Source organism: Fukomys damarensis, unplaced genomic scaffold, assembly GCF_012274545.1.
Source record: "Fukomys damarensis isolate Sample0158 unplaced genomic scaffold, DMR_v1.0_HiC HiC_scaffold_13, whole genome shotgun sequence".
Classification (NCBI taxonomy): Eukaryota; Metazoa; Chordata; class Mammalia; order Rodentia; family Bathyergidae; genus Fukomys; species Fukomys damarensis.
In genome coordinates this window covers 6,415,768-6,441,579 of record NW_022900925.1, presented here as the reverse complement: position 1 = coordinate 6,441,579, position 25,812 = coordinate 6,415,768, and the positions used below count along the sequence as shown (strand labels likewise).

The following is a 25,812-nucleotide window of genomic DNA, read 5'->3' as shown; positions in this document are numbered from 1 at the left end:
GCTTTTGCATTATTAATAAAGGAAATGATTTTGAACTATTGGGCTATATCGCATTGTCTAGAATCCAGGATTGCTTATCTTGGGCAGTGGGTGGTTCACAGGCCTGCTTGCCATGTCTCAGGGTGCACCAATACCTTAAGACAGGGTGTACTCTTTCTGGTATCCTAATACTTTCCCTTCTGCTGAAATAGAATCTAGTATTTCCCCTTCCATTACCTCTACCCTATGCAAGTGTGCTTATTGAGTGTTTCCTAGTCTCCACCCTTCTCCTCCTCAGCCCATCCTCACCCTAACAAAGCTGGTTAGCCAGGCCCAGAGACGTGTGTGTGTGTGTGTGTGTGTGTGTGTGTGTGTGTGTGTGTGTTACCATGGTGACCAAGGAAACCCAGCTTCAAGAGAGAGACAGAAATAGCAGAGGAAGTTTCTTTGAGCTTAATACACTGTCTCCTGCCTTTCTTAGAAGGACTTCCTTGAGTCGGAGAAACATAGAAGAGGTAAAAATAGATGCTGTTATGTTAAGACAGTGGGGTGCCTGAACTCTTCTTTAAAAATTTCTTTTCTATGACTTTCAGGTGATCGTCAGTATAATCATCCGATTTTGAGCAGTGCTACCCAGACCCCTACACATGGTGAGAGACGATTCAGAGCTCTCTGCATTCCATCCTCATTCAACGTTGCTCCATTCTAAGTGCAGATGCTCACCAGAGCACCAGACACATGGTCACCGACTCGCTGAAACCAAGGAGGCAGAAGAGCTGTGTGCTTGCCCTTCTCCGGGGCCACAAGTCTTCACCCTTCCTTTTAGACCATTGTTCCCTTGGTGTTTCTGTCCCTGGATAGCAGAGTGATTTTTGCCACAAAGAGGAAGAAGCTCAACTGTTTCTTAACCCATTAATGCTTGCAATGTATATCATTCCCTGTGGGCATAAATTCTATATGTCTAGAGCAAGGAAACTAAAAAGCTTCCTATGGTATCATTTACAAATGACGTGAGACTTGGTTAAACTACTTTAATACGACACAGACTGATTACAATCTGATGAAACTCAAAACTCATTTGGGCTTTCACTTCTTGGCAGGACAAAGGGTGAAAGTTGTGGAGCAATGTGAACATAGCGCCAAAGGGTTGCAAAACCGCATTTCCCTCTTAGACTTTCACGTGCTCCCAACAGATCAAAACTTAACATGTGGAACCACCAAAGAAAACTATTTTGGGTGTCTTTCCCAAACGGTAAACTGTAAGACAGCCATGTAAATTGTGAACTCTGAGCCACTCTTGCCTCTTTTCTGTGAAGGAGTAAAAGCATCCTTGAAGTTTTCCTGGGAGAGCAACTTAAAAAACAACCCACCTGGTAGAGAGAGCTACCACTCATAAGGCAGATTACGCTGTACTTCAGCGCTGCAGTTCAGGGACGTTTTAATTAGGACAAGAGGAGAGGTACGTTTTAATGTGCTCCTCCAGAGCTGTGTTCCTAGTGGCAAGCAGCAGTAAATGAGATGTTTCAGGCTAAAAGACCTGAGAAAAATTACAACTGGAAGAAATTGGAGAGATCACTTAAAAGAAGTTGGCACCGGAGGTAAAGTTGACGATGGAAACAGAAAGGAGGACTGAGACGGGAAACATTTTGAAGAAAGAATGGGAAACGCTTTGTCACTAACTGAATACAGATGACGGGAGCCACTGATGAACACAATGGTGTGCCGAGACTGACGAGAGGGATGGGAGTGGGAATTTTCACCCCGTCTAAGCAATTAGGAAATCAGCCAGTACGCACAGAGGACAGAGTTATTGATGGGAGTTTAGATCTGCACATCTAGCTAGCTTTGATGCGAGTGTAGGATATGCAAGGAGAATCACTCAACAGGCAAGAGTACAGAGTAGGGAGAGGTTAGAACTAAAGATGCAAGTTAAGCTTTGAAGATAGTAACAGAAGTCTTGGGAGCAGAGACAATCTGTGCAAGAATCCTGAATGAGAAAAGCAGAAGGCAGAGACTGGGGGATGCCCATGGTGATTAAGTACCAGGAAGGGAGCCAGAAAAGGAGCAAGGAGAGTTCCCACTTGCTCGGTAGCGTTCTGGAAAGAACAACCACTGAAGTGGCTTTCCTCAGAAGGCAACAGCACAAGCATACTCTTAAATACAAAAGGAACGACCGTTTTTTTCCTTTTTCTCTTCCTGTCTTCTCTGGTAAAGGGTAGACGAACTTCAGTCCCTGCTCTTGAGTGGCTCACAGTGTATTAGGAGCAGGCTCTCTGTATCCCTTTCCTTGGATATTACCTTTTCCCCCAAGGAACTTGCAGAGTAACCGTTAAGGCAGGATGAGGCCTGTGTCTGTTTGATAAACAAGGAGTATCAACTGAATCCTTATTTAGGGCTGTGTATGATAAAAGAATTAGAAGGACTGGAGGGCTGGTGGTGTAGGTCAGTGACAGAACACTCATATAGCCTTCATGTGGCCCTGGATTTCTTCCCCAGGAAAGATGGGGAGAGAGAAGGGAGAGAACCAAAGAAGAAGAGGGAAAAAAGGGACAAGAGGGAGGAAGGAATTAAAAAGAGAGAAAAAAGAAAAGAGAGTGGGGAAAGGGAGGGAGAAGAAGAAGAAAGAAGGAGAGATAAAACGAAAAGCAAGCAAAGCTTTGCTGTCGAGGGCCCTACAATCTTTAGAGCTCAGCAACGCTGACTGAAGTCAAATTGTTAGAGATCAGTTAGACACTAACCTGAGTGGAACTGACAAGAGAGTAATGTAAGCTGGATCAGCAGATATTTTTCAGCCTGAAAAGATGTGGCACAGCCACAGCCAAGATCCTTGAGTGAAAGGAAAATTTGGTAGAAGAGGAAAGGAAGGTATTTTAATAGGAGGAAGAGTTTGAGTTAGGGATGAGTGAGAATCTTGGTGGATGTTGAAGGCAAGAAAGAGCAGGCTTGGCTCAGTGGCATGTTTCAAAACAAAATAAAACAGTGGTCAGACAGCAGGATCCAGATATACTGCTTTTGGAAGAGAGCGAGCTGAGAAATGCCTTCATTGGAAGTACAGTGTCAACAGGCAGAGGGAAGTCTGTTCTCTACGATGGCTAGAAGTAAAGAAGCAAGAGCTAAGATACTGGTGGCTACTAACCAAGTTGAGGGAACGATGCGTCCAGGTCCCTGCCCCCTCCGCTTCCTGGCGTCTGTCATGCTCCATTCCAGGAAGGATCTTTTTGTACAGCGTGTTCTGATCTCTTGGGGATGCAGAGCACCCCCCCGCCCCCTCACATATGTACCGAGCTGGTGTGAACACCAGCAGATTGGCTGAGTTCCCCTGGCTCAATCCCCAGTGCCGAGTGTAACAATGCAGGCAGAAAGGAGCAGAGAAGCCAGGAGTTCCCTGTGCCTGGGGTGCCTGTGCATAATGCCTAGGAGGGCTTCTCTATCTCCCACAGTTCACGGAATTGCTGTGTTCTTTGACTCAGCACTCTGCTTTCAGGTATAAAAAAATCACAGCCTGTTTGCATATCTGTCCCCACATTAATGTCCTCCATTTCTCAGACTTCTTTGGTCCTGAAGCGTTTCAACCAAAGAAGATAGAGGGATAATGCAGTCCGTTCTGAAAATGATACCATAGTTCCCCCCACCTGTTGAGCTCTTTTTTGTGGCTCCTCTTTTCCCGTCTATCAAACAACAAAGCCTACTGACCTTGGTCTCCATTACTCTCTGATCCCCATTTTGACCACCACCCCTCAGCCAGCCATGCATCCCCCTCTCCTGTGAAATTCCTGATGAACCCACCAAGCCAAGCTCACCCTGCATGGTGCCTCTAGTAATCACTCCCTCTATTACTCTTTCACACGATTTTCCATTCCTTCCTCCATCCTTTTCCCTGTGTCTGGCATTGAGTAACATTACATTCTCTCTTCTGGTTGCAAAATCTCTCGGCTGTATCTCTGGGGAAGAAGGGGAAAAATGAAGGGTGTGATAAGCATTTTTGTCCACATTCTTTCCTCTATCAGCTTAGAATTGACTCAGGAACTTCTGAAAAAGGAATTAAAGTAAGATACAATGGCTGTGTGGCTCTCACAGGGGATTGTCAGTTGTGGAGCGTCAGTTGTGGATTCCCAGGAAGGAGCTGCCTGAGAAGAGGAATAATTTATGGATAGAGTATGGGTTGAGGTGGCAGTGCAATTGGGTCTTAGACTAAGTTCTTCTGTGGCACATAAAGCAGGGCAGCACAGCTCCTCCAAGGTGAGGTTTGTCTGAGCCTGAGATAGGTTTGCCAACTAGGAGGTAGACAGCACTTTTGTACAGAAGTAGACGATCTTACAATGTTCCTCAGTTGCATCAGGCTTCCAGTTTCATCAGACAAGCCAGTGATATACTTGGAGCAATAATATGCTTCCAAGGCTCAGAGTTGAGTCTGCTACTCATGGACTCATGGAGGGGCCAGTGACAGCTAAAATAGTACCTGCCCCAAAGCTTTTGACCACTGGACTTGGGCATGAGGGAAGCTATGTCAAGGACACTTCCTGAGTCCTAGCACAGAGGGCCAGGAAAGGAGGATGAGGACTCTAGTTAAGGATGAGTCAGAAAATACAGAGAGAGGACCTGTACAACCTTGTTTTCAAGCCTTCACTGATGCAGCACACCCTTTCCTGTTTTTTGCAGAGAAGCCCCGGATGAACAACATCCTGACATCGGCCACCGAGCCCTATGACCTCTCCTTCTCCCGCTCTTTCCAGAACTTGGCACACCTGCCCCCATCCTATGAATCTGCAGTGAAGACCAACCCGAGCAAGTATTCATCTCTGAAGAGGCTAAGTAAGCCAAGTTCCTCCCAGGGTTGAGGTCTGTCTCTGATGTCTCCGAGAAATCTTTCTCTGTCTGTTCCCCCACCCCTCGTCCTGTCCCCAAGAGAACAAGCGTTCAATCCCAAGAAGAAAGCATGAGTTGTATGTGGGGAGAAAAGTACTAGATGCAAGCACCTTGCTTTTCTTCTTTGGGGCCTGAGTCCATTCCTGCCGTAAACAAAACAGAGGTCATGGATTCTTACATCTGCATTCCTATAAGAGACAGCACCTCAACTCTAGCATCAATTCAACTGTAAGAGAAAGCCTTTTCCAGCTCCGCACACCACTTGCCCACTTGCCTTCTGCAAACCATGGGCTTTCATTGCCTATGTCTCATTTTAGAATAGCAGTTATCAAAGTCCAGAGCTTTTTTTGAGACCTCCTCCAGAGACCCACAAGGCAACTCCCTTCTACCTCAGCTGGCACCATTTTGAAAAACTGAGGTTCCCATCTCTCGCACTATACTCTGTTTCATCACTTAAGTCCAGGGATTCCTGTTCTGCCGCTTGAGCTCTAGGGAGTCTGTGTACCTTGATAGTTTTAAGACACTAAAATGTTAAGAATACACATTGAGAGTAGCTCTTCACTTCTGACCCTTGGGCTTTCTCCCTGAATTTCCCTGTGAGTCTCTTTTGATGACCACTAACTTTATTGAGGCCCCAGCCTGCAAGGTAATGTACTCTAGTGGAAGATCAGCCCGAGCCCACCTCATCCATCCTCCTGGTAGAACACTGAGTTTCTATGACAGAAAGTGGGCGTCTCCAATGACCTAACAAATCTGACTGATGCCCTGAGATGAGGGAATGTGGCTCAGTAGCTGGACTATATCCCCCATCACCAGTCCCTCTGTGCCAAATGAGAAGGAAACTATGTTTGGGGGCTTGGCAGAAATCTTGAGGACTGTCTGAAAGAAACCTCATTGTTGAAATTTGGCAGTGCAGGTTTGCATGTGTCCTGGGTCAGTTCAGAGGGCAGAGTGAGCTCGAGAGCGCCTCCTGGATGAAGAGGAGAATGGAGCATCTGAACAAGGTTCACATGGAGGGTTGCTCCAGCTTTCTGTGTTGTGGGCACAAGCTTAGTATGTGCAAGCTAATCACTTACCCGCATGGGTGCTGGATGCCGTGCATTAGCTTCCTGTGCACTGGCGGCTACTTCAGAGAAGGTGTTACTATGTTCCTAAATTACCAGACAAGCTTTCTCACAAATGCCTCTTAGCTAGAACATCTTACTTTATTCCAACAGAAGGCTGGTCTGTGACACAGCTTCCATAAAGAAAGGCTCGGCTCTAGACCTTGTTCAGAAACTCCAGCTGCTACTTGGGTGTTCCGCCCCTATGGAAGGGGGCCTTAGATGTCAGGAGCAGGAGCCCAAAGAGTTGGGCTTGCTGTGAGCTTTCTGGGGATCTTGAAGAGGTCTCTTAACCTCTTGCCACTCAAAGTGGCCCTTGGACACATCTGAGGCTCTGGACCACAATCTGCAATCCACTAGCTCCCAAGAAGGAGTTTGCACATCCAGAGGAGAAGCACCACCTTCACCTCAGCCCCCGGGTTTTATTCCATACTCCAAAAGGGTTTAACTGTGTTGTCCTTGCAGCTTTATAGGTGGGTGACTCAGAGGCGGGGCTGCAGGATTCTCCCCAAGCCCAGTAGTGAAGTCACCCCATGTCCTTCTCTGTCTGCTCCCTCTGCAGCCGACAAGGAGGCCGACGAGTATTATATGAGGCGGAGGCACCTGCCCGACCTGGCGGCCCGCGGCACCCTCCCGCTCAACGTCATCCAGATGTCGCAGCACAGCTTTATAGGTGGGTGACTCAGAGGCGGGGCTGCAGGATTCTCCCCAAGCCCAGTAGTGAAGTCACCCCATGTCCTTCTCTGTCTGCTCCCTCTGCAGCCGACAAGGAGGCCGACGAGTATTATATGAGGCGGAGGCACCTGCCCGACCTGGCGGCCCGCGGCACCCTCCCGCTCAACGTCATCCAGATGTCGCAGCACAGGCCGCTGCCGCGGGAACGCCCCCGCCGGCCCATCCGGGCCATGTCCCAGGACAGGGTCTTGTCCCCACAGCGGGGCCTGCCGGATGAGATCGGCATGCCCTATGACCGCATCCTGTCAGACGAGCAGCTGCTTTCCACTGAGCGCCTGCACTCCCAGGACCCGCTGCTGTCCCCAGAGCGGACGGCCTTCCCCGAGCAGTCCCTGTCGCGGGCCATCTCCCATACGGACGTCTTTGTGTCCACGCCCGTGCTGGACCGCTACCGCATGACCAAGATGCACTCCCATCCCAGTGCCTCCAATAACTCCTACGCCACCCTGGGCCAGAGCCAGACAGCAGCCAAGCGCCACGCCTTTGCCTCGCGAAGACACAACACGGTGGAGCAGCTGCACTATATCCCGGGCCACCACACCTGCTACACAGCCAGCAAGACTGAAGTGACCGTGTGACCGACCGGCGGAGCCCGACTGGGCGCTTGGGGTGGGCAGGGCAAAACAGAGCAGGGCTCAGGGGCAGAATTTCCAGCCTCCTACTTGTCCCTTTCCCTTTCCGGGTCTCCTCCATTGGAGGTGGGGGTGGGCCGCCTTGTCCGGAAAGCCATACTCCTGGGGGACCCACCTCCCACAGCCTGGTCCAACACGCTCAGACCCAGGACCTAGAGCATCTGCTGTTACTCTTTCAATAGAATCGATAGGGAGCAAGAACCGGGTGGGGCCCCAGTCCCACCCCTGCTCCCCTCACAACGCCCTTCAGTCCCACATCCTCTTCCCCATCCAGGGGCCTCTGCCCAGGTTCCGTCAGCCAAAAGACCTTCACCTGACCCTGATCTGTCACTGTCTGGATTGGAACAGGCCAGCTGGTGCAGTCAGTGGGCTGACTGAACAGGCTACTTGGTTTTAGCCATTCACCTAGAACCACATCACAGAAATCTTCTAGTGCCTAAAAACTGCCTGCTTGCTCTCTGAGATGGAGAGCTGCTGTGTCATAAGCACAATACTGATTCTCTTCTGCCTGCTGGAACTCTCTGGTCCCCATCAAGTGAGTGGCCCTTCCTTTGCTGACCTTGGCCCTTCATCCCTCCCTTCTGTCCTGGGACAGGAAGGCTTCCTTTCCTGCAGCTGCCTCCCATTCGAAACCCGGCCCCATTCCAGCTGGCTGCCCTGGCCCTTCTCCTCTGGGGGTCTTTGCTCTCCTCCAGCCCAGCTGTTTCACCCTCCAGCTCTTTGAGGCTTTAGCTGTTGCCCTTCAGAGGAGAACAATGGGGTACAGGGACTTTGGGGGAGACTTCCTGGCCACCTGATTATCTCCCCACTGCCTCCAGGCCTCTAGGTCTGAACTCTGACCACCACTAAGGCCTGCCTTCTCTTCCTGCGCTCTGTTCCCAGGAGATGGCTGCTGTGGTTGGAAAGAGCAGGGGTGGGGAGAGCCAGCTTGATGCCCAGGATCTCAGGGGCTCACCATTCTCATTGTCCGAGGCTCTACTTGTCCCCCACATGCACCTCAGGCAGGAAAGAGGCAGAAGCTTGTAGATAGAGGATATTCAACCCCAAACAAGGAGGACCTTCCTGAGATGGCTGTCCTGCACCTGCCTGCTCCTCTTTCCCATTTCTGCCCACTCACTGGGCCCCTTCTCTTCCATTCTCTCCCTCTCTTCCCTTTCCCCACTATGTATCTTCTTCTCTGACCCCTAGTTCCTTTATTCTCCCCTGGCTGCCCTTTTCTCACACCCGTGGATCAAAGGGACAAAGACCCATTAGCAAACACAAATAAACAATGACACTGATCCAGGTTACTGGTTCAGGACCTAACTGGGCATCTCCCCAGCTCACTGGTCCTTCCCTGAAGGGGGCACTGCAGTATCAGGCAGATCCATGCCTACCCTCAGCTCCATGAGGGGGTGCCCAGTGCTAGCCCATCACAGTCCCTTCTCTCTCTTTAACCCTGGAGGTGAGCAGGGTGCGACCACCTACTAGGGAGCTAACAATGAGCACTGCAATTTCTCCCCCAATGCCATGGGAAGAGACATAAGAGGATCCCCCATTCTCAGGGCCAGGGCATCTCCCTGAGCCAGAGTTGGGAGGAATCAGCTCCAGACTGTTTGGTGAAGGTTTCATACTAAGACCAGACTGTCACCAGTCAGATTCCAGCAACAGTGCCCTTAGAGAGCATTTTACATAATCTTAGTTCCATAGGGATAGTCCTTTTAAAAGGCAGGATGGGGAGAACTCATCAGCCCTAGGAATTTTTAATCTAACCAAGTCCAAACCCCACAAGGAAATCATTGGACTGCTTCCTCACAGATTTCAACAATTCCAAACCTCTTTCCTCTCCCCAAAGCTTGCCTGCCCCCGCCCCAGCCTAAGCAGGACTGGGTCAAATGAATTACAAGGGGGTGAAGGTTGGGGTTGACTGCAGAGAGGCAAGGACTTATTCCCTCTGCTTTCCTCCTCACAAACACATAAACCTTCTAAAGGGCTGGTCCCCATGGGTTTATGAGCACTTGTTCCAGAAGGTAAGGTGAAGGAGGATGGAAAAGAGGAAATTGATCTACATAAAGCAGATGAACACGCCTAGGTGCAAAAGTGTGTCTCACAGCTTGATCCCTAAGCCCAGAACACTTTGACTCTGTAGCCCTTGGCCAGTCCTCCCGAAGACCACTTTCTTGTGGACAGGGGAAAGGACAGACCATGGGTAGGTGAGATTCTCTCCCCTAGGTGTCTATACTGCTCGTACTAAACCAGAGATCTGTCTCATCCAACCAAAACATCTTCTGGACCCCAAGTTCTCCAGCCCTCAGGGGAGTGCTTTCCCTGGGCTTCCTGCCCCAATCTTCTCTCTGACAAGATGTGTTTCTCTCTGTCTCTGGGTTCATTTGATAGATTGATTCCAAAATAGTTTTCATTCCAAGTCTTACCATTGTCAGGTTGAAAATCTCTTTTGTCAGTTGAAATCACAGACTTCAGCTGGGATGGTTGTCCTTATAAAGAATTGCTTCTACTTTGTCCTTAGGTAAGAAGAGGAGTGAAGAGAAGGAGGGAGGAGGAGGAAGGGAGTGGGAAAGAAACAGCGAAAGTGATGAAAAGACTTAGGCCTACAAACTTGCTGCAATTCAGATCCCCATTTCAAAATCCAGAAGACTGTGTCTTAATTAGGACATAAAGGTACAGCAGGAACCTCTTGTTCACAGTTTTGTATTACCCTGTTTCAATTACCTGGTCCAAAAATATTAAAATTTGTGCTGACTAAAAAGAGAGAGCATATTCACATAACTTTTACAGTATTTTACAATATATTGATATAATTGTCCTCTTTTATTGTTAATTTTGTTCATTTCTTTCTGTGCTTAATGTACAAATTAAACTTTATCACAGATATGTATATACATTAAAAAAAAATAAGACGTGGAATTCAGCACTACCCGCTAAACATGGTTTTAGCTTTCAGTAGGCATTGGAAAGTATATCAACCCACAGTAGGGTGGGAGCCACAGTAAGAGGGGACTCTGTTTGCTCAGCTATCTCACCTATCACTATGGAATAAGCAAAGCCACACTGCCAGGTAGGTCCACTTAAGAGAGAATTCTGGGTCCGGAGCCCAGATATCACAGCTTCTAGCCCAACCGGGCTTGCCCCTGTTCCTAGCAAAGGAATCCTAAAGCCCAAGATTTTCCTTTGCTCATTTTGTTCTTTTGTCTCCCATTCCTCTGATAGGAATGGACTGGATTCTGCACAGGTTTCTCCTGCCTTGAATGTTCTTCCTAAGTCTCTGTGTGCCCCTCATGCCTGTCCTCCCTTATGGTCTTGCTTCCTCCAATGAACTCCTGAGTCCAAGCACTCTTGAGTCACAAAGGCTTTGCAAGAATTCCTTAACCTCCTAAGGAGCTTCTGTCCTCAGGGACACCCAATGTCTTGAGTGGTGAGTCTCTGTCCCTTAGAAAGTTCCCACCTCCTCCAGGCTAAAATTCCTCCCCGCCCCTTTCCACTTTCACTTCCATTTTAACCTCAGTCTCCTGTATCAGTTCACTCTTCCCTTCCTCTCATCTGCTTCCTTATTTACCTTCTTTCATCTCAAATTTATTTTCCCCTGGTCATGGTCTCTAATTTTAAGAACTAGAGCTCTGGAGGGAAATCATAGAAGAATCAGGCATTTTTCAGGTCTTTTGTTTCCTCTCTGGTTTATCTTTCACTTCCTACACCCAGGAGATGAAACTCCAGGGTATGAAGCCAAGAGCTCTCCCCCTCTGACCTTTAGGAGGGAAAGGAGAGGCTGCTGGTCCAGAAGTGTCACAGCCAAAAGATCAGCTTTGGTTCTTGCAGCTGTAAAACCCATGAAGCTCCTGACACAACTTGCTACTAGCCCAGAGGCTACTGCTCTGGTCAAATTTTCATACGTTTGGGGACTCTCAGCCACTTACTCCTCCTTCCTGCAAGTGAGCCTCACATTCCTCCTTTGTCTCAGAAGATTTGTGGGCCTCATGATTCTCCAAGCATGGAAGAGTATCCATCCCAACATCCCTGCCACCAAACTCAATGCATCTCCTTCAGAGACACCTTGACTGGCACCAGCCTCCTACCCTGATTCCTTCCATAGGTAACTGTGGGCTTGACCCAAGGTAGCAGTTTGAAAGGGCTGCCAATCACATCCACCCTAGAAGGGACCCGCTCTGAGAAGAGCTAGCACATTACTTTCCATACGTCACATGCATTCTTCTATCATCCTCTCTAAATCTGGGGAACTTTGTTCATGACTATTTTCAAGGAAGCATGTTGTGTTTCAATGAAGTATTTTGTGTGAGGGTTAAATGTTATTTTTTATAAAATGCAGCATTTTAATGGTAGATTCAAATATGAAAGGCCAGTCTTCCTGGGCTCTGTATTTGATTTTTGGAAGGCAACATACTCAAGGAGAAAAAGGTACAGGGCTGAGGCTCTGGAGACATGGCTTCCAGCCCTGGCTTTGTCTCCATCCTACCACATTACTAAGAGAAGTCACATTCCTGCTCAGTGCCTCAGTTTCCCCATCTGTAAAATGAGGGGCTTCAATTAGATGAGATTCCAAGTTTCACCCAGGTCTTATATTCTATGACATTCGTTTCCCATCTGCATCCTTTTTTTTTTTCTTCCACGTCCTTCCCTGCCTCAGCTGAGTTGCACATATCCCGCCTATGCCTGCCCCCTACAAAGACATCCTCAGATACCCTAGACAGCCACCAGACTCCTTGACGGTCCCGGCCACTCACAGATGCTCTCATACCTGAAGATTAAGGGCCTGAGCACTCTGCAAAACACCAACCATGTGTCAAAAAGCCTCTCACACAGACACACCTAAGCCGCCCAGGTGTCTGTGACACTAGGAAATTCTGAGTTTGGAGCTTTCATTTTTAATATGGTCCCTATAGCTGGAGGGAGGCAGTTCCAATTTCAGAGAGGGGGTGGACTGGAAAAGAGAGATCTAGATTGGCCCGTGAAGTTTGGGCATGAAGTTTGTATCTGGGAACAACTGGAAAACACATTCCAAGCCTCTAAATTGCACACTTGGCAAAGGCTCCATGTGGCAAAAGATGCTATTGTATCCCACTCTGGAATGTTCTCCTAAACACCAAGACTGGAAACTGAGGCTCCCTTCCAACTGGAGAGGAAGAGGCACCCAACCCGGGCTGCTAGGAGTCACGTTCTAGGACTGCTAGGAGGTGGGCACTCACCCCATCCTAGTATCTTCCTATCCCCTCATTGTGACACTACTGCCCTCCCAGTGAAGGCTTGTGAAGCAAGAATGGAGACTCCAAGTCGGTATCATCAAACCCATCGCGTAAATGGCAAACACATTAACTTTTCATCAGAAAAAGGACACTGTGTGTTTCCTTAATACCCTTCCTGCCGAGGGAAGAGAAGACCCTGCTCAACTTTTCTGCCTGTCCTGCAGTGACCCTCAAATGCCACTTCATGGGAGGACCCATTCATTCGCTTCGTAGTGGAAAAAAATTCCTCTAGTTCTATAACCCGACTAGACATTTTGTAGTAAAGAATCCTTGAAATTCTCTAATAAAAAGCAATTCTTACTATAATATTTTTAGTTTGGGGACACACTTTCCTAAGGGGTAATTAATGAACATTTTTATGCATTAGCCCACTTTATGGATTCTATGTTTATTACCTATGGTAGTATTGATGAAATTACCTTTCTATCCGTACCTTTGCAATTTCTTCATTACTCATATGTAAGCTTCACAATGAGCAGTGCTCTTGTTAACTGCTCCTGTACAAATCTCATTGTCATCCTTACCTGTCAAAGCACATTCTATATGTACTGTAAACAGATATCACTTTAGTAATATTTAGTCTTAAGGATTTTTTCCACTTTTGTCAGTAACAGATATTTATGGATTAAAAAAATAAAGCTGTTTCAACGTAACTTGTGTCTCTGAAAGTAGCTACATACTCACTTTTACTGAGTCCATTAAACTAGTGGTAATTAAGCAGAAAGAAAGGATGCAGAAGATTGACGCTGAGAGTAGACGCAAAGACTGACCATAAACAGAAGGTAGGAGACTTTTGAGGGGTGATGAGAATATTTTAAAACTGGACTGTGGCGATAGTTCCACATTGCCATCATGGATGTGTATACTTTCAATGGGTTCATGCTCTGGTATGCAAACTAAACTCGACTAGTCTCTTTAAAAATGGGGGACAGATGGCATGTAGGAAGGTAAGCCCAGGACAAATACCAGTGGAAAAGCTATCCCCATTCACAGCAGAATCAGAAGTTCTAAGGTTATATCCATACTTCTTTACCCCAGAACCATTACCTTTGGACATTAGATCCTAGTTCGATTTTAATTTCTGTAGTTACTATGGTTGATCAGAGGAAGGGTAGCTAAATATTCAACTCATAGAATCAAGTTTCACCATGAAACCAATTTACAGCTTTGTGCAAGACTTTCTTTCTCTGGACATGAATCTTATTTTCTTTGGCTCATGTCCACTTTTACTACTAAGGTTACATCTTGTTCACTGGAGCCTAGATACAGGCTGACCAAACAAAGTGTTGCCAAACAGGACAATTGGCCAAATCCCCAACCTGAGCTGCTTCACGGTGCCTAGAATCCATCTTTAGTTATACTCTCTTCCCAACCTTCCAAGTCCCTTGTAAATAAAATCTTCATTGGATGCATTGCTCTTATATTTAAAAATACATGTATTCTCTCTTATCAGAGGCATCCATTCCTTAACTACAAAGTGCTTACTGCCCTTATACATTATAGCCCATGAGCACCTCAATTCTGATATATATTTACTCATTATAACTATCACTATTGCAGCGCCTTTACTTTTAAGTCACTGTATTTCTAACTGTGGAGGCTTGTTTTAGAGTAGTTATATAATGCTTAAATATACATGAAATGACTAGATTAAAACATATTCCCCAAGAGAAATTTTCAGGAGATGAGCTAAGGATGTAATTAAGTAGGTGAGAACTTGCCTAACATGCATGAAAAGCTCGGTTTAATTCTTCTCAGTACAAATAATAATAATAATAATAATATAAACAAAGTTCAGAAACTTTCACATCTTCTTTATTGTATAGGTAAGAGTCATGTATATATCTAAAGTCTAAGATACTTTACAAGACTTTTCTTAAATAGTCAAAATATCCCCTTTAAAATATCATTAACTCTAACAATTTGTTCAACTTTTTCTCCTTGATTCTCAAAAGTAAACCCCAACTTAGTCTCTGTCACAATTGCCTCTAATTCCTCTAATTCCAAATCAGTGCGATCTGAATAAAGGAAATTTTAAAAAGCCATTAACAGTCCAAGACCAAAGCCAAGGAAGCCAGCTTCTTACCTGACATGTTACTTTGTACACTAATGTTCTTTGGCTGAGCTTGAGGACAAAGCTCAAAACCTAATGTCCTGAAAGTTTCAGAAAAGGAAATTGGTTAAGTTTTATATTATGAATGTGTTGGCCAGTGTCATCTCCAGGCCTTGGGTCTTGGTTTGAGGTTTCTGTAATAATCAGAAAATAGAATAAACTCTAAGATCTTTCCTATGTCTGATCATTTTTTCTGATACTGGGGATGGAACCCAGTGCCTCATACATGGGAGGCAAGTACTCTGCCACTGAACCAACACCTCACTCCCTGTGTCTGTTTTATTTTTTATTTTTATTTATTTACTTTTGTACTAGGGATCGAACTCGGGTCCTTGCGCTTGCGAGGCAGGTGGCAGAACCACTGAGCTAAATCCCTGGCCCCATGTCTGAGCAGGAGTCAAGAGAACTGATTCACTGTACTGGCTCTGCCAGCATTTTGCTCTATGACCTTGAGCTACTTACTTCTCTCACTTCTCAATTTTCTCATTTAGAACAAGAAGAATAGGCCAGACAAGGCAATCTCTAAAATGCTTTTTTGCTTCTTTTGTTTCTATTTCCGTGACTTTGCTAAAACTTTTTAGGGAACTGATAGGCTTGGTTGGTATTGATTGTGGCAGAAGTGTAAGATAGAACAAAAGCGTGGGATGGAGTGGGGAAAAAACTTTTGGCTAGACCTTGCACTTATAAGATAGCATCTTTACCATTGCCAACATAGGTACCCTTGTATCGACAAGGTAGTTGTAGAGGAAGTGAAGATATTGAATGAGAGGAAGAACAAGGTCTTCAAAACAATATATTTTCTGTTTGACAACTTTTTGTGATTTCCTAAAATCAACAAGTTGGCTGTCAAAGAAATCCCAAAGATTTATATTTTCACAGAAAGTTCTCAACAGTTTATTTCACTGTTTTGCCCTTAGAAATAGAGCTCAAATGTGTTTCAGGGCCAATCAGTCTCAAAAAAAATATCAATTTCTTTTGTTTTTAGACCTCCAGCTTTAATCCCAACCCCAAGTCTAAGTTTCAGAGATATGTAGCACATGCAGTTTTCTAAGGCATTTGTCCTTATTCCTGACTGGGTGTGCTTTAGAGATTTTCTGTTGGTCCATTTATAAAAGCTACCCCCACTGTTTGATTGCAGCAATCTTGGAAAAGAGTTCCTCTGCTTCCTAAAGGGTACTATCCATATTAATCTTCATTTTAGACGTGGAGAAAATTAAAAACCATCATCTAAACCAATGCTACTCAAAGTGCAGTCCACAGAGCAACAACTTCAGAATTCTGGGCAAGCTCAGTGCAGTGTGGGCACTCAGTGCTCACCTGACTTCCTACGTCAGAATTTCAAGTGGTATGACTTCTGAACTTGCATTTTAAGAAGTTTCCGAGGTGATCCTCAGCACATTAAAGATGAGAAGCATATAATGTTTAAACTTTTCAGCCATATGATGAGAACAAATACTCTGAATCTGGGGATGATAGTAGCCTTGCTCTATGTAGTCTGATGATTCCAGGCAGTCAGGTTTAGTAAAGAGATTAGAGCAAAATTAAATGTCTCTTCAGAGAGCTAAGATGGGTCATATAAAGTATAGCCAAGTTCATCAGATGAGAAACTGTGACTTTTAGCCTTATAGGGTTAAATGGGAGTCATTAAAATTTGCACAAACTTAAATGTGTTAAAATTTGAAGGGAAACTAGAACAAGGATAAGGATATGGAAACCAAAGAACAGTCAATTCATTAGGCATAGGAGGAGTACTTCAGGGGAAAGCTATTCCTCTGAGACTTTTTAAGAAGGCAAGAGTGAATGAGAATCAAGACTTGTCATGTAGAGGTACAAGATCCCAACAATGAATGTAACTGTACTGTATCCCTAAAATGTACCAATAAACTCAATTAAAGCTGGAAAAAAAAAAAGAAGGCAAGAGTGGTTTACTGCGAGACAAGGAGAAAGGGCTGTTCAGGAAGGTTATCCTGGGTGGTCCCAATCTCCTCAGTAGTGTATGATAAGGGCTCATTAAATCATGAAGAATAGGCTGTGTTGTGCTGTAGTCACAACTTCTAAATCTCCCTAAAACAGCAAAGGATTATTTCTTACTCCTGCTATGCTGTAGATCAGCTGAGCTTCTGTTGTATTTCTTCATAGGGCTCAGAAATAGTCAGATTAGCCACTGCTGATACACCACAAAACCACAGCAAAAGAAAGGGGAATACTGGCTGGTCTGGCCAAGACAATTAGGAGAAGCCCAGAGTGGTATACATTATTTGTACTCACGTCTTCTAGGCTAGATCTGGTAACAAAGTCCCATTCGATCATAGAGAGGTGGGGAAATATGATTCCCTCATTTTCCAGGAAGTTGGAGAACAAGAAATGGTCAACTAGCGGCAAACAGTGATATTGTACTTAAAGATTGAGAGTTTACAGCTACAAAACTCTCCTTTTCCAAGTAATAGAGAAACCAGCAAAACCTTCAAAGTGTTCTCATTTCTTAAGTCAGATAAAACTGTTTTGCAGCTGAAACATGTGAAGCCAGTAGTATGCCCACCACCATTTCAAATGAGTGGTTTTCTTATCCATGATTCATCAGTGTCAAGAATTAAATTATGTGAGGCAAATAATGAGAATACAATTATTCTCAATTATCATTACTGTGTATAAAACAGCACATAAGACATAAGGCTTGAATATATACTGTAACCGTCTCACAAAAGCTAAGTAGAAAGTCATTCAAACCATGACAACTTTCTGTCTCTGTCTCTCTTTCTCCTTCTCTTCTTCCTTCCCTTATTTCCTTCAGTATGAAGGTTTCATCTGTGTGTGTGTAACTTTTCTCATGTGCATTTAAAAACCTGGTCGAAATGCACCTACCACCCATTAAGTCTCCACAGCTTTCCCTGTTTGACCTTTGTGACGAGTTGATTGAAGCTCTCTGTAGCTCGATTCCAAAATTGTTAGGAGAATGCACAAAAATACCCACAATTCCCTTTGTGTATCAGTGGGCCATTGTTTCGAAACAAAGCACCCGAAATGTATAGCAGAAAACAATAAAAATTATTTATTGCTATTTCTCATGATTCTGGAAGCCAAATAAATCAGCCAAACAGTTCTTACTCAGGGTCCCTTACATGGTTGCAATCAGATGGTGGCTGAAGCTGGAGTCATCACAAAGGCTTCCTCACTCACATGTCTGACTGGCTATTCATGCTGATTGTCAGCTGGACCTTAAAGGGGTCATCATCTGGACTGCTTACATGTGTTCTCTCCAGCAGGATTTCTCATAGAGTACAGAGCAGCTAGGTTCCAAGAGAATGTGCCCAGAAAGAAGAAGAGAGATAGGCAGGAGGGAGGGAAATAGCTAGGGAAAAACCCAGGACAAAATTACATCACCTTATGATGTAGTCTCAGACATCGTGTAATAACACACTCTCCAGTTCAAACAATTGTGAGGTTCTGCCCAGGTTCAAGGGGGCGGAACCTGGTTGAAGGAAGTGTGGCCAGTTCACTTTATTTTAAAGACATGTCTATGAAAGTTATTGCTAGGGTTCTTCTTAGAAAATGCAATCTTTCATATTAGGGTTGTGTCTACCCCTGGTCTCATAAGCTATAGTCGGGGAAACTTAGAAACACACTATAAAATGCTTGCAGTCATTCACCCTGAGAATTATTTTCAGAAAGTAAGTGTAGGGTGAACACATACATGAAATAGTCTCTCTGTAAAGTATGCAATTGTTACCGTTTCTTGTTTTTAAGCTTATGGTGTTTTTGTAGTGCAACATCCCTGAAGTGTTGAGAAAATATTCCATAAAAGAGCACACTCTTTTTAGTTCCCTCTCAGAATTCTGGAGATGACAGTGAACAGGACAGACTAACCATGAATTCAATGGAATCACACTCATTTATTTCCTATAACAGGGTAATGACTTGAAATTCTGGTGGTTTCCTCTTTTTTTCTTTCTCTCCACCAAGTGAAGCAACAGTAAACCACCATCTATGCTACTCTCAGGGAAAAGGTAGACAGAGACCAGAGAAAGACATCTTGGTTCACTTCACTTTCAAAATAGACTTTTTTAAATCCGGAGAACACAAATGATCACACACTTACTATGAAATTCACTTAGTGAAAAGATTAAGTCTTTCCTTTATCTTTGAAAGTTGACCTTTGAGTACCAATGAGTCCAGTTTGCAGAGCTTGACTTTTTACCATAAGCCATGGAGTAGATGGGACATGAGACGTGGGAGCAGTGTATTCTGCTATGTAGGATGGAGAAATACCTTCCTGTACTGGGGAAAACTGTGGGAAAAATCAAAGATGAGAAAATGGTATCTGGGTCTCATAGACAGCCCACACCTAATGCTCACCATGGGATGGATGGGCTGACAAGGATGGAAGAGAGTGATCACAGGAAAGTAGCTGGACTGGAGGATCTGAGGGCAAAACGGACTTAGCTGAGCTTCCTGCCCACACTCTGGGGAGTAAATTCCTGTTGAGTGTTCCATACCAACATATCATAGCAAAGGGAGCTTAGAAATGGTAGGAAGACAGGAACTACCCAGAAAGAGGCCCCCTTCAACTCTGGGCACACATCCCTTGTGTGATACACAGAAGTCAGGTGCCCTGAATGGGCATCTGAAAGAGGTACTAAACTCTTAACAAGTATTGGGGACCCCAACAAGATTTTTCTTGTGTGGCACAAATCTATATACATTTATTACATTTGAAATACATGTTGGGGGTGTAGCTCATTGATAGACTTGCCTAGCATAATACAACCCTGGATTCCATCCCCCAGCACTGCAAAAAGTCAAAGATATTTATTAGCACATAGGAGAAATTAGTTTGGTTTTCTATTACACAAAAAGGTGATTATAATCAAGGATACTGTATTACATACTTCAAAATAGCTGGAATTGAGGATTTTGGAATGTTTTCGTCATAAAGAAATGAGAAATATTTGAGATGGTAGAGGACCTAAATATCTTTTGATCATTACACAATGCATATGTGTACTGAAACATCACACTGTACCCTGTAAAGATGTACAATTATGCTGTCAATAAAAGATAAATACATAAATAAGATGTATTTGTTAATTCATTTTATAATACATCCATGCTATGTTAATGTAACATATTTTATGAGAAATAGCTACATTTTACAAAAAATTAATAGTGAGAAGGTTAAATTGATTCATAATTTTGCAAAGTTCTTTAATCAATTTGAAAGAACATTATTAGAAAATAACCAAATTTTAATGTCTACTTCTGCAATTAATCTGCTGCAATACCATCCCCCGCAAAGCCCCCAGAGGCAGCCTGGTGCACACTGGAAAGAGAAAGAAAGAGAATGCGGAAGTGTTGGGGGGTGCGGGAGCAGTATTATTAAGAAATCAAATCATCACACCATCTCTTATAGGTAGCAATTACCATAGACGCCATTGTTGAAGAAGCTGCAGAAGAAATGTGGGGGCGGGGAGGGCGGGGAGGGCGAGAAGAAGAGGACGCTCAGGCAGAGGGAAAAGAGAAGCAGCTCCCCTTTCGCCACGGCTGCTGGTCAGCCCAAAGCAAGCCTGCGTGAAGGACTGGAAGAAACTTTAGTTTTATAGTCAATTGGAAGTTAATATTATAGTAGATCGGCTGTATTAATTATTAAGGTAGAGAAGTGACCAAATGATTTATTTTCTAAGAAAACCAAGTTGCTTATTGCTGTCACCTAGGTTTATTTGCTTGGCATATGGTTATTCAGGTAATACCTGGTTATATCTGGATAGAAATTATGCAAAATGATCCAGATTAAGGAAAATGGAGTTTTGCTAAAGAATCGATGGAGAAGCATAAAATACAGATGAGTAACTACATGGCATACTTAATATGTGACAAGAGACAGGCTTTTAAAAACCAAGAACAGAAAAAACTTCAAAAGAAAACAAGATAGGATGGAAAGGAGAAGGGATTCAGGAACATCTGAGTCTTTGTCCGCCATCATCTTGCCCTCCCCCATCCTGTATCACCCATATTTCCTGAAAATAGATTCCGATCCTACCCCAGACACCAGCATAAACACATGGCCAGATCAGACCAAGGGGAATCTTTCTTAATTTCCAAACTGAAACTTGTAGAGAGAAAATATTTCCTTCCCAATAATCAATAATATTGTTATATATTATTATTTATATTAATTAATAATATAAATCAGAAGCTACTCTTACCCTTGTCCCACACAATAGGAAGAAAGCACCAAAGTGGTAAAAGCGCATAATAAAGCAGCCAACATTTATTCAATGCTCATTGTGCATTAGGCTGTATTCCAGACTACCTTGCATGCAATCAATCCTCACTCCATCTCTTATGGGGAGCAATTACCATATGCCCCTTTGCCAAGGAATTTGGACTCATCCTGAGGAGAAGGAGAAGCCACCGAGAGACTGTGTTATTTACAATTAAGTGTCTCCCAAAAACTCATGTGTTGGGTAATTGATCCCCAGTGCAGCAATGGTCAAAGGTTGAGCTAGAGAAGTGTTTGGATTGTGAGGGCTTAAGGGATTTTTAAATCAGATCTAGTTGAAGGTGGTGGATCATGGGAGCATGCTATTGGGGACTATATTTTATCCCTGGCACCTTTCTCTCTGGCTCTTTCTCTTTCTCTCTGCTTCCTAGCTGCACTAAGGTAAGCAACATTCCTTTACCACTCTCTTCTGCCTTGATATTTTTGCCTTACTACAGGTCTAACGAATAGCAATGGAAGCAGCTGACCACATATGGAAACCTCTGAAACTGTGAGTCAAATAAACCCGCTCTCCTTTAAGTTGTTATTCTCAGATATTTTGTCTCAACAATGGAAAGCTGACCAACCCAGGGACCATGGGAAGTAGAGGGCACTTCAAAGGGATCATTAGAACTCTACCACAGAACATGGATTTAGTGAGAGGGGAATGATAGTATTGTACTAGGAGATCCACCAAATTAGAGCTTTTCTTGTCCTTAAAATTTTACTTACAGAGAGCAATAGACTTGTCATTTAGGTATACTGAGTTATTTTCTTATTATTTAAAATTCACAATAAATGATCATCATTGTTTTTGTTTTTTAAGTAGACAAAATACTATTTAGCAGAAGATTATATTTGTCACAAATCCCTTTTGCTATCTAACTTCTATATAGGACTGCGATTACTCTGGTATGGATTGAATGTGTGTATAGTGATTTCATTATATTGCTTTGTTTTCTGTACTTTCTACAGACTACCCCATTGATCATGCACAAAGCAGGCTGTAAGCAGTGCAGCATGTAAAGAGTTACCACCTCAGTTGGCTTATTTTAGCAAGTGTGTCTGACCAAAGGGTGAGATAACACACAGCCGAAGTCAGAGTAACTTGTCCAAATTCCATTCCAAGCCTAACACAGAAATGCTTTGTCTCTTTTACAAGCCTTGCCTGTGTCAGTAACTGCACTCATCCCCTACATGTAGTCCCCTTTCCCCATCTTAACAATGATCGTGTCACCAATAAAAGTTGATAGTTTTGGCTGGCCAGAGCCCTCGCTTGCTCAAGCCTTTGCTTATCAAGTAATGGTCATCCTAGTTCTCCCTCTCTGTCATTATGTAATTCTTCTTGCCATGCACTGTAGCACCCAGCAGGAGGTCAGGATCTATGCAGGGGTCTCCCATAGTCTTCTGTATTGAGCATACATTATTCACATTCACAAAATGATCAGTATATGTAGTGTTAAAATATCACAAGCTCATTACATATTAATGTACGTATGCATATATTTATACATGCGCGCGTGCGTGCGTGTGTGTGTGTGTGTGTGTGTTTCTGAGTCTGTGTGGCAACACAACTACAAGAAAATTTCCCCAGATTAGGGGGAATTTTTAAATTTTCTATCACTTTCATTAATTTCCTGATTTTCTATAACAAGCATGCATTACTTTTTAATGGAAAAAAATAAAATATATTCTTTTAAATTTTGAAAGGCTAGAGAACTTAATTTGAATAGCAAATGTTTTAAATCATTGTCAGGTACAGCATTTTCTACAAAGAAGCCACAATATTTGTACAAATATCAGCTTAATTTAGGTAGACTAGAGTATAACTTGGAGGGACTCTGTGGGGCATACACTTTAAGGGGAAATGTCTGTCACCATCCTACTTGTATCTTTGCACTTTTTTTCCTTATTCCCAGGACAGTTTTCCTGTACATTTTCCTGTAAAGGCCTACTTGTGGTTGGGAAATGGGTAGATTACGTGTTGCGACAGAAGTCAAAGGGCTGAATGAGTGGCAGCTGTCTCCTTTAGAAAGTGCATAGCCTCCTGAGTCTGCTCAGTTCATACTGTACCCTTATAAGACCACAATTATGTAGTTTAGGAAGTGGTGAGGTCTGTGTTGCATTGGAGAGAATAATCCCCATCTAACTCCACATTTTTTTACCTTTTAGCTTTAGCAAAGCATTCAGTTCAGAGTGGCTAATGTTTTATATTTTTAATGATAAAATGTGTTACTTTTAAAACAATGTCAAATAATGCATTTAAAAAGCAAACACTCTAAAGCCAGTGAGTTCTAGATACCACAGAATCTCTGTGAACCATGGTTTTGCTGGTTGACTTAAAATACATGATCTCTAAATTGAATAAAGCCAGGATTCTCTACTTCCCCAGGCCTGCAGCAGCTCTTAACTACTGATACTGAATATTCAGTATGACACCTAAAATTTTGAAAGACCGGTCACCAATAAATGAGTAATTCCTTGAGCTAAGAAGAATGGCCTGGGCATTTCATGAATCCAAAGTATATGGACAAGAATTTTTAGAAGAGCCAGGCATAGTGGCACATGACTGTAATCCCAGCACTTGGGAGGCTGAGGCAGGAGGATCATTGCAAATTCAAGGCCATCCTGGGTTATATAATGAGTTCAAGGCCAGTGTACACTACAAAGGAACACCTTGTCAAAAAAAAAAAAGATAGAACTTTTAGATATAAAAATTTCCCTGGGATATTAAAAACTGGGGACAAATCTTTCCTCCTGGTAGGTCATGGGATGTAGATTTTTTAGAGTAAAGAGTGTTCATAGTACAATATGGGCAAAGCCTAACTATATAATCTTTCAAAAATCTTGGGTTCCCTGAGCTGGCTTTGGGACATCACTTCCACAATGGCCCCTCACAGATCGGTAAAGCTTCTGAAGACTCTGAACTGGGTCCCTATTTGCTCTCACTGAGTACTTCGAAACTCCTGAGAAGCTGTGTCACTAAGAAGTCATGTTGTCCGTCAACAAAAATACAGCAGCAAGATGAAAGATGAAGGGCAAAAAATTCCCCCATCTCTCCCTCAAACTGCAACCTCTCATTTCAAAATCTTAGGAGAGAAATTTAGGCAACAAGAAGAGAATAAAAGAAAGAAATATTCATTATTGTCTTGGGCCATGTTGAAGTCTAGTGAATGCAGCTGAAACACATGGAATACTCTTTTGATTAAGAACTGAAGGAAAAATAAAAGAGAGGAAGAGACTTTTCTTAAATTGAGGATACAATTGTCCAAATCAGAATGCCCAGGGGTTAGCAAACCCAGGCAAAACCATTTCAAGGCATTCCCTGGGTCAGTTTATGCTAGCCATGGGGGAGAAATACCTTATAAGAAAGGAAGAAATAGAGACTATGGCTTGGCTTTCTTTTAGAAAACAACTCCAGTGTAATATCATTTAACACTGTGAATAAGTGAATAAGCATATATTATGAATAAGCATGCTCAAGTATATGTCTTGGGACAGGGGGTGTAGAGGGAAGATGGGAAAGGGAAGTGCAGACAGCCCAGGTGAAATTAAAGTGGTTGGCTCCTCTCTCCACTGTGAGTCATCCTTCCCCTGTCTTCTTCTTGAGACCTGTGAAGAAAGGGTATCATTATAGTTCACTCAATGTTTAAGTCCTTTGAAAGTTCTAACCCATTACGACTGGGGCTGTGTCCTAGAATTTGGCCTTCATATCAGAGGTTTATCTCTGATTCCAGATTGGACATAAGAGGAAGAGAGTCTGAAAAGGAGATCCCCTATTCTTTGGAAGCCAAACATCAATTATTTTCTGGGGCATAATTGAAGCTGCGGTCAGCCATGAGTATCGGTGTTCTTTTATCGGGAAATCAGTGGAGCATAGAACAATCTTACAGTTCTGCCAACATTTTCATGGGCTACTTCCTCAGCTGTACCAATCTGTTACCCCCATGAAGACCAATAAATTGAAAAGCCCATCTCTTGATGCTGATGTATATTTTAGTTTATTCCTAGAAACTGATGAAATGGGCAGTGAAAATGAGGTTGCCTACAGGCCACACTAGGCCAAGCACCACTCTCTGCTGTTTCACTACAGAAATCAAGGTAAACTCCATTCCCAGGTAAGCTCCATAGTCCCAGATAAGCCATAGGTTGTGCAACATACATCAGAAAACAATTTGGCCCAATAAAGCAGCACCTTGGATCTGAAATGCTATCCTATGCTGTTTCATTTGATGAACCTTGCTGATCACACTGAATAATACAAGATCTCTCTGTTTTCTTAGTTTTTTAGGATGTTTGTCAGTCAATACATGTATGCTGTCTGTGTCATCTACCACTTGTGAGCATAAAACTCACTGGGGAGAAATCTCTCCTTGAAAGGCAAATGGTACCATAGGAAAATGGAAGACTTTGTCTTGAGAGCTGGGCAACTTTCGATCTAGAGACTTTACATTTAAAGTCTTGCTTCAGTCATGTTGTCTGTAAAATGGAGGTTACAATTGTTCTCAGTCATAGAGATGTGTGAGCATAAAACAAACCAAAACATGTAAAGCTCTTAACACACAGTAAGGTCAATAAAAGTTCAATAAATGATTGGGTATGAGGGATGTGTGATTAGCCGTATAACTACATAAATCTCCTACTGTCTCAGAAAATAACTATACCAAACAATCCTGCATTCTTCCAAAATCTAGACATTTGCAATGGTTATACCTCCTGTCAATTAAAAGATCTTTGTAGAGCGTCCCTTATATAATTAAAATTTCAAAATTATTGCTTTCAGGGGCTTCTACTTCAATACAAAATGAAATAATTGCTACTGGATTTACCCTCCCACCTAAAGGAAGTAAAATACTGTGCATATATATATATA

The 25,812-nt window shown here is 43.5% G+C and overlaps 1 protein-coding gene across 1 annotated transcript in view; it reads left to right on the top strand.

Annotated features, from left to right (window-relative positions):
• Shisa6 (shisa family member 6) overlaps window positions 1-14,090 on the top strand; it is a gene marked incomplete at its 5' end in the record, with an annotated part of 283,109 nt that extends 269,019 nt beyond the window's left edge. Inside the window, 3 exons of the mRNA XM_010615030.2 lie at window positions 573-629; window positions 4,639-4,791; window positions 6,711-14,090. Of these exons, the coding sequence (XP_010613332.1) occupies window positions 573-629; window positions 4,639-4,791; window positions 6,711-7,261 (761 nt within the window). The remainder of the gene's footprint in view (window positions 1-572; window positions 630-4,638; window positions 4,792-6,710) is intronic.
• Window positions 14,091-25,812: the final 11,722 nt, after the last annotated feature.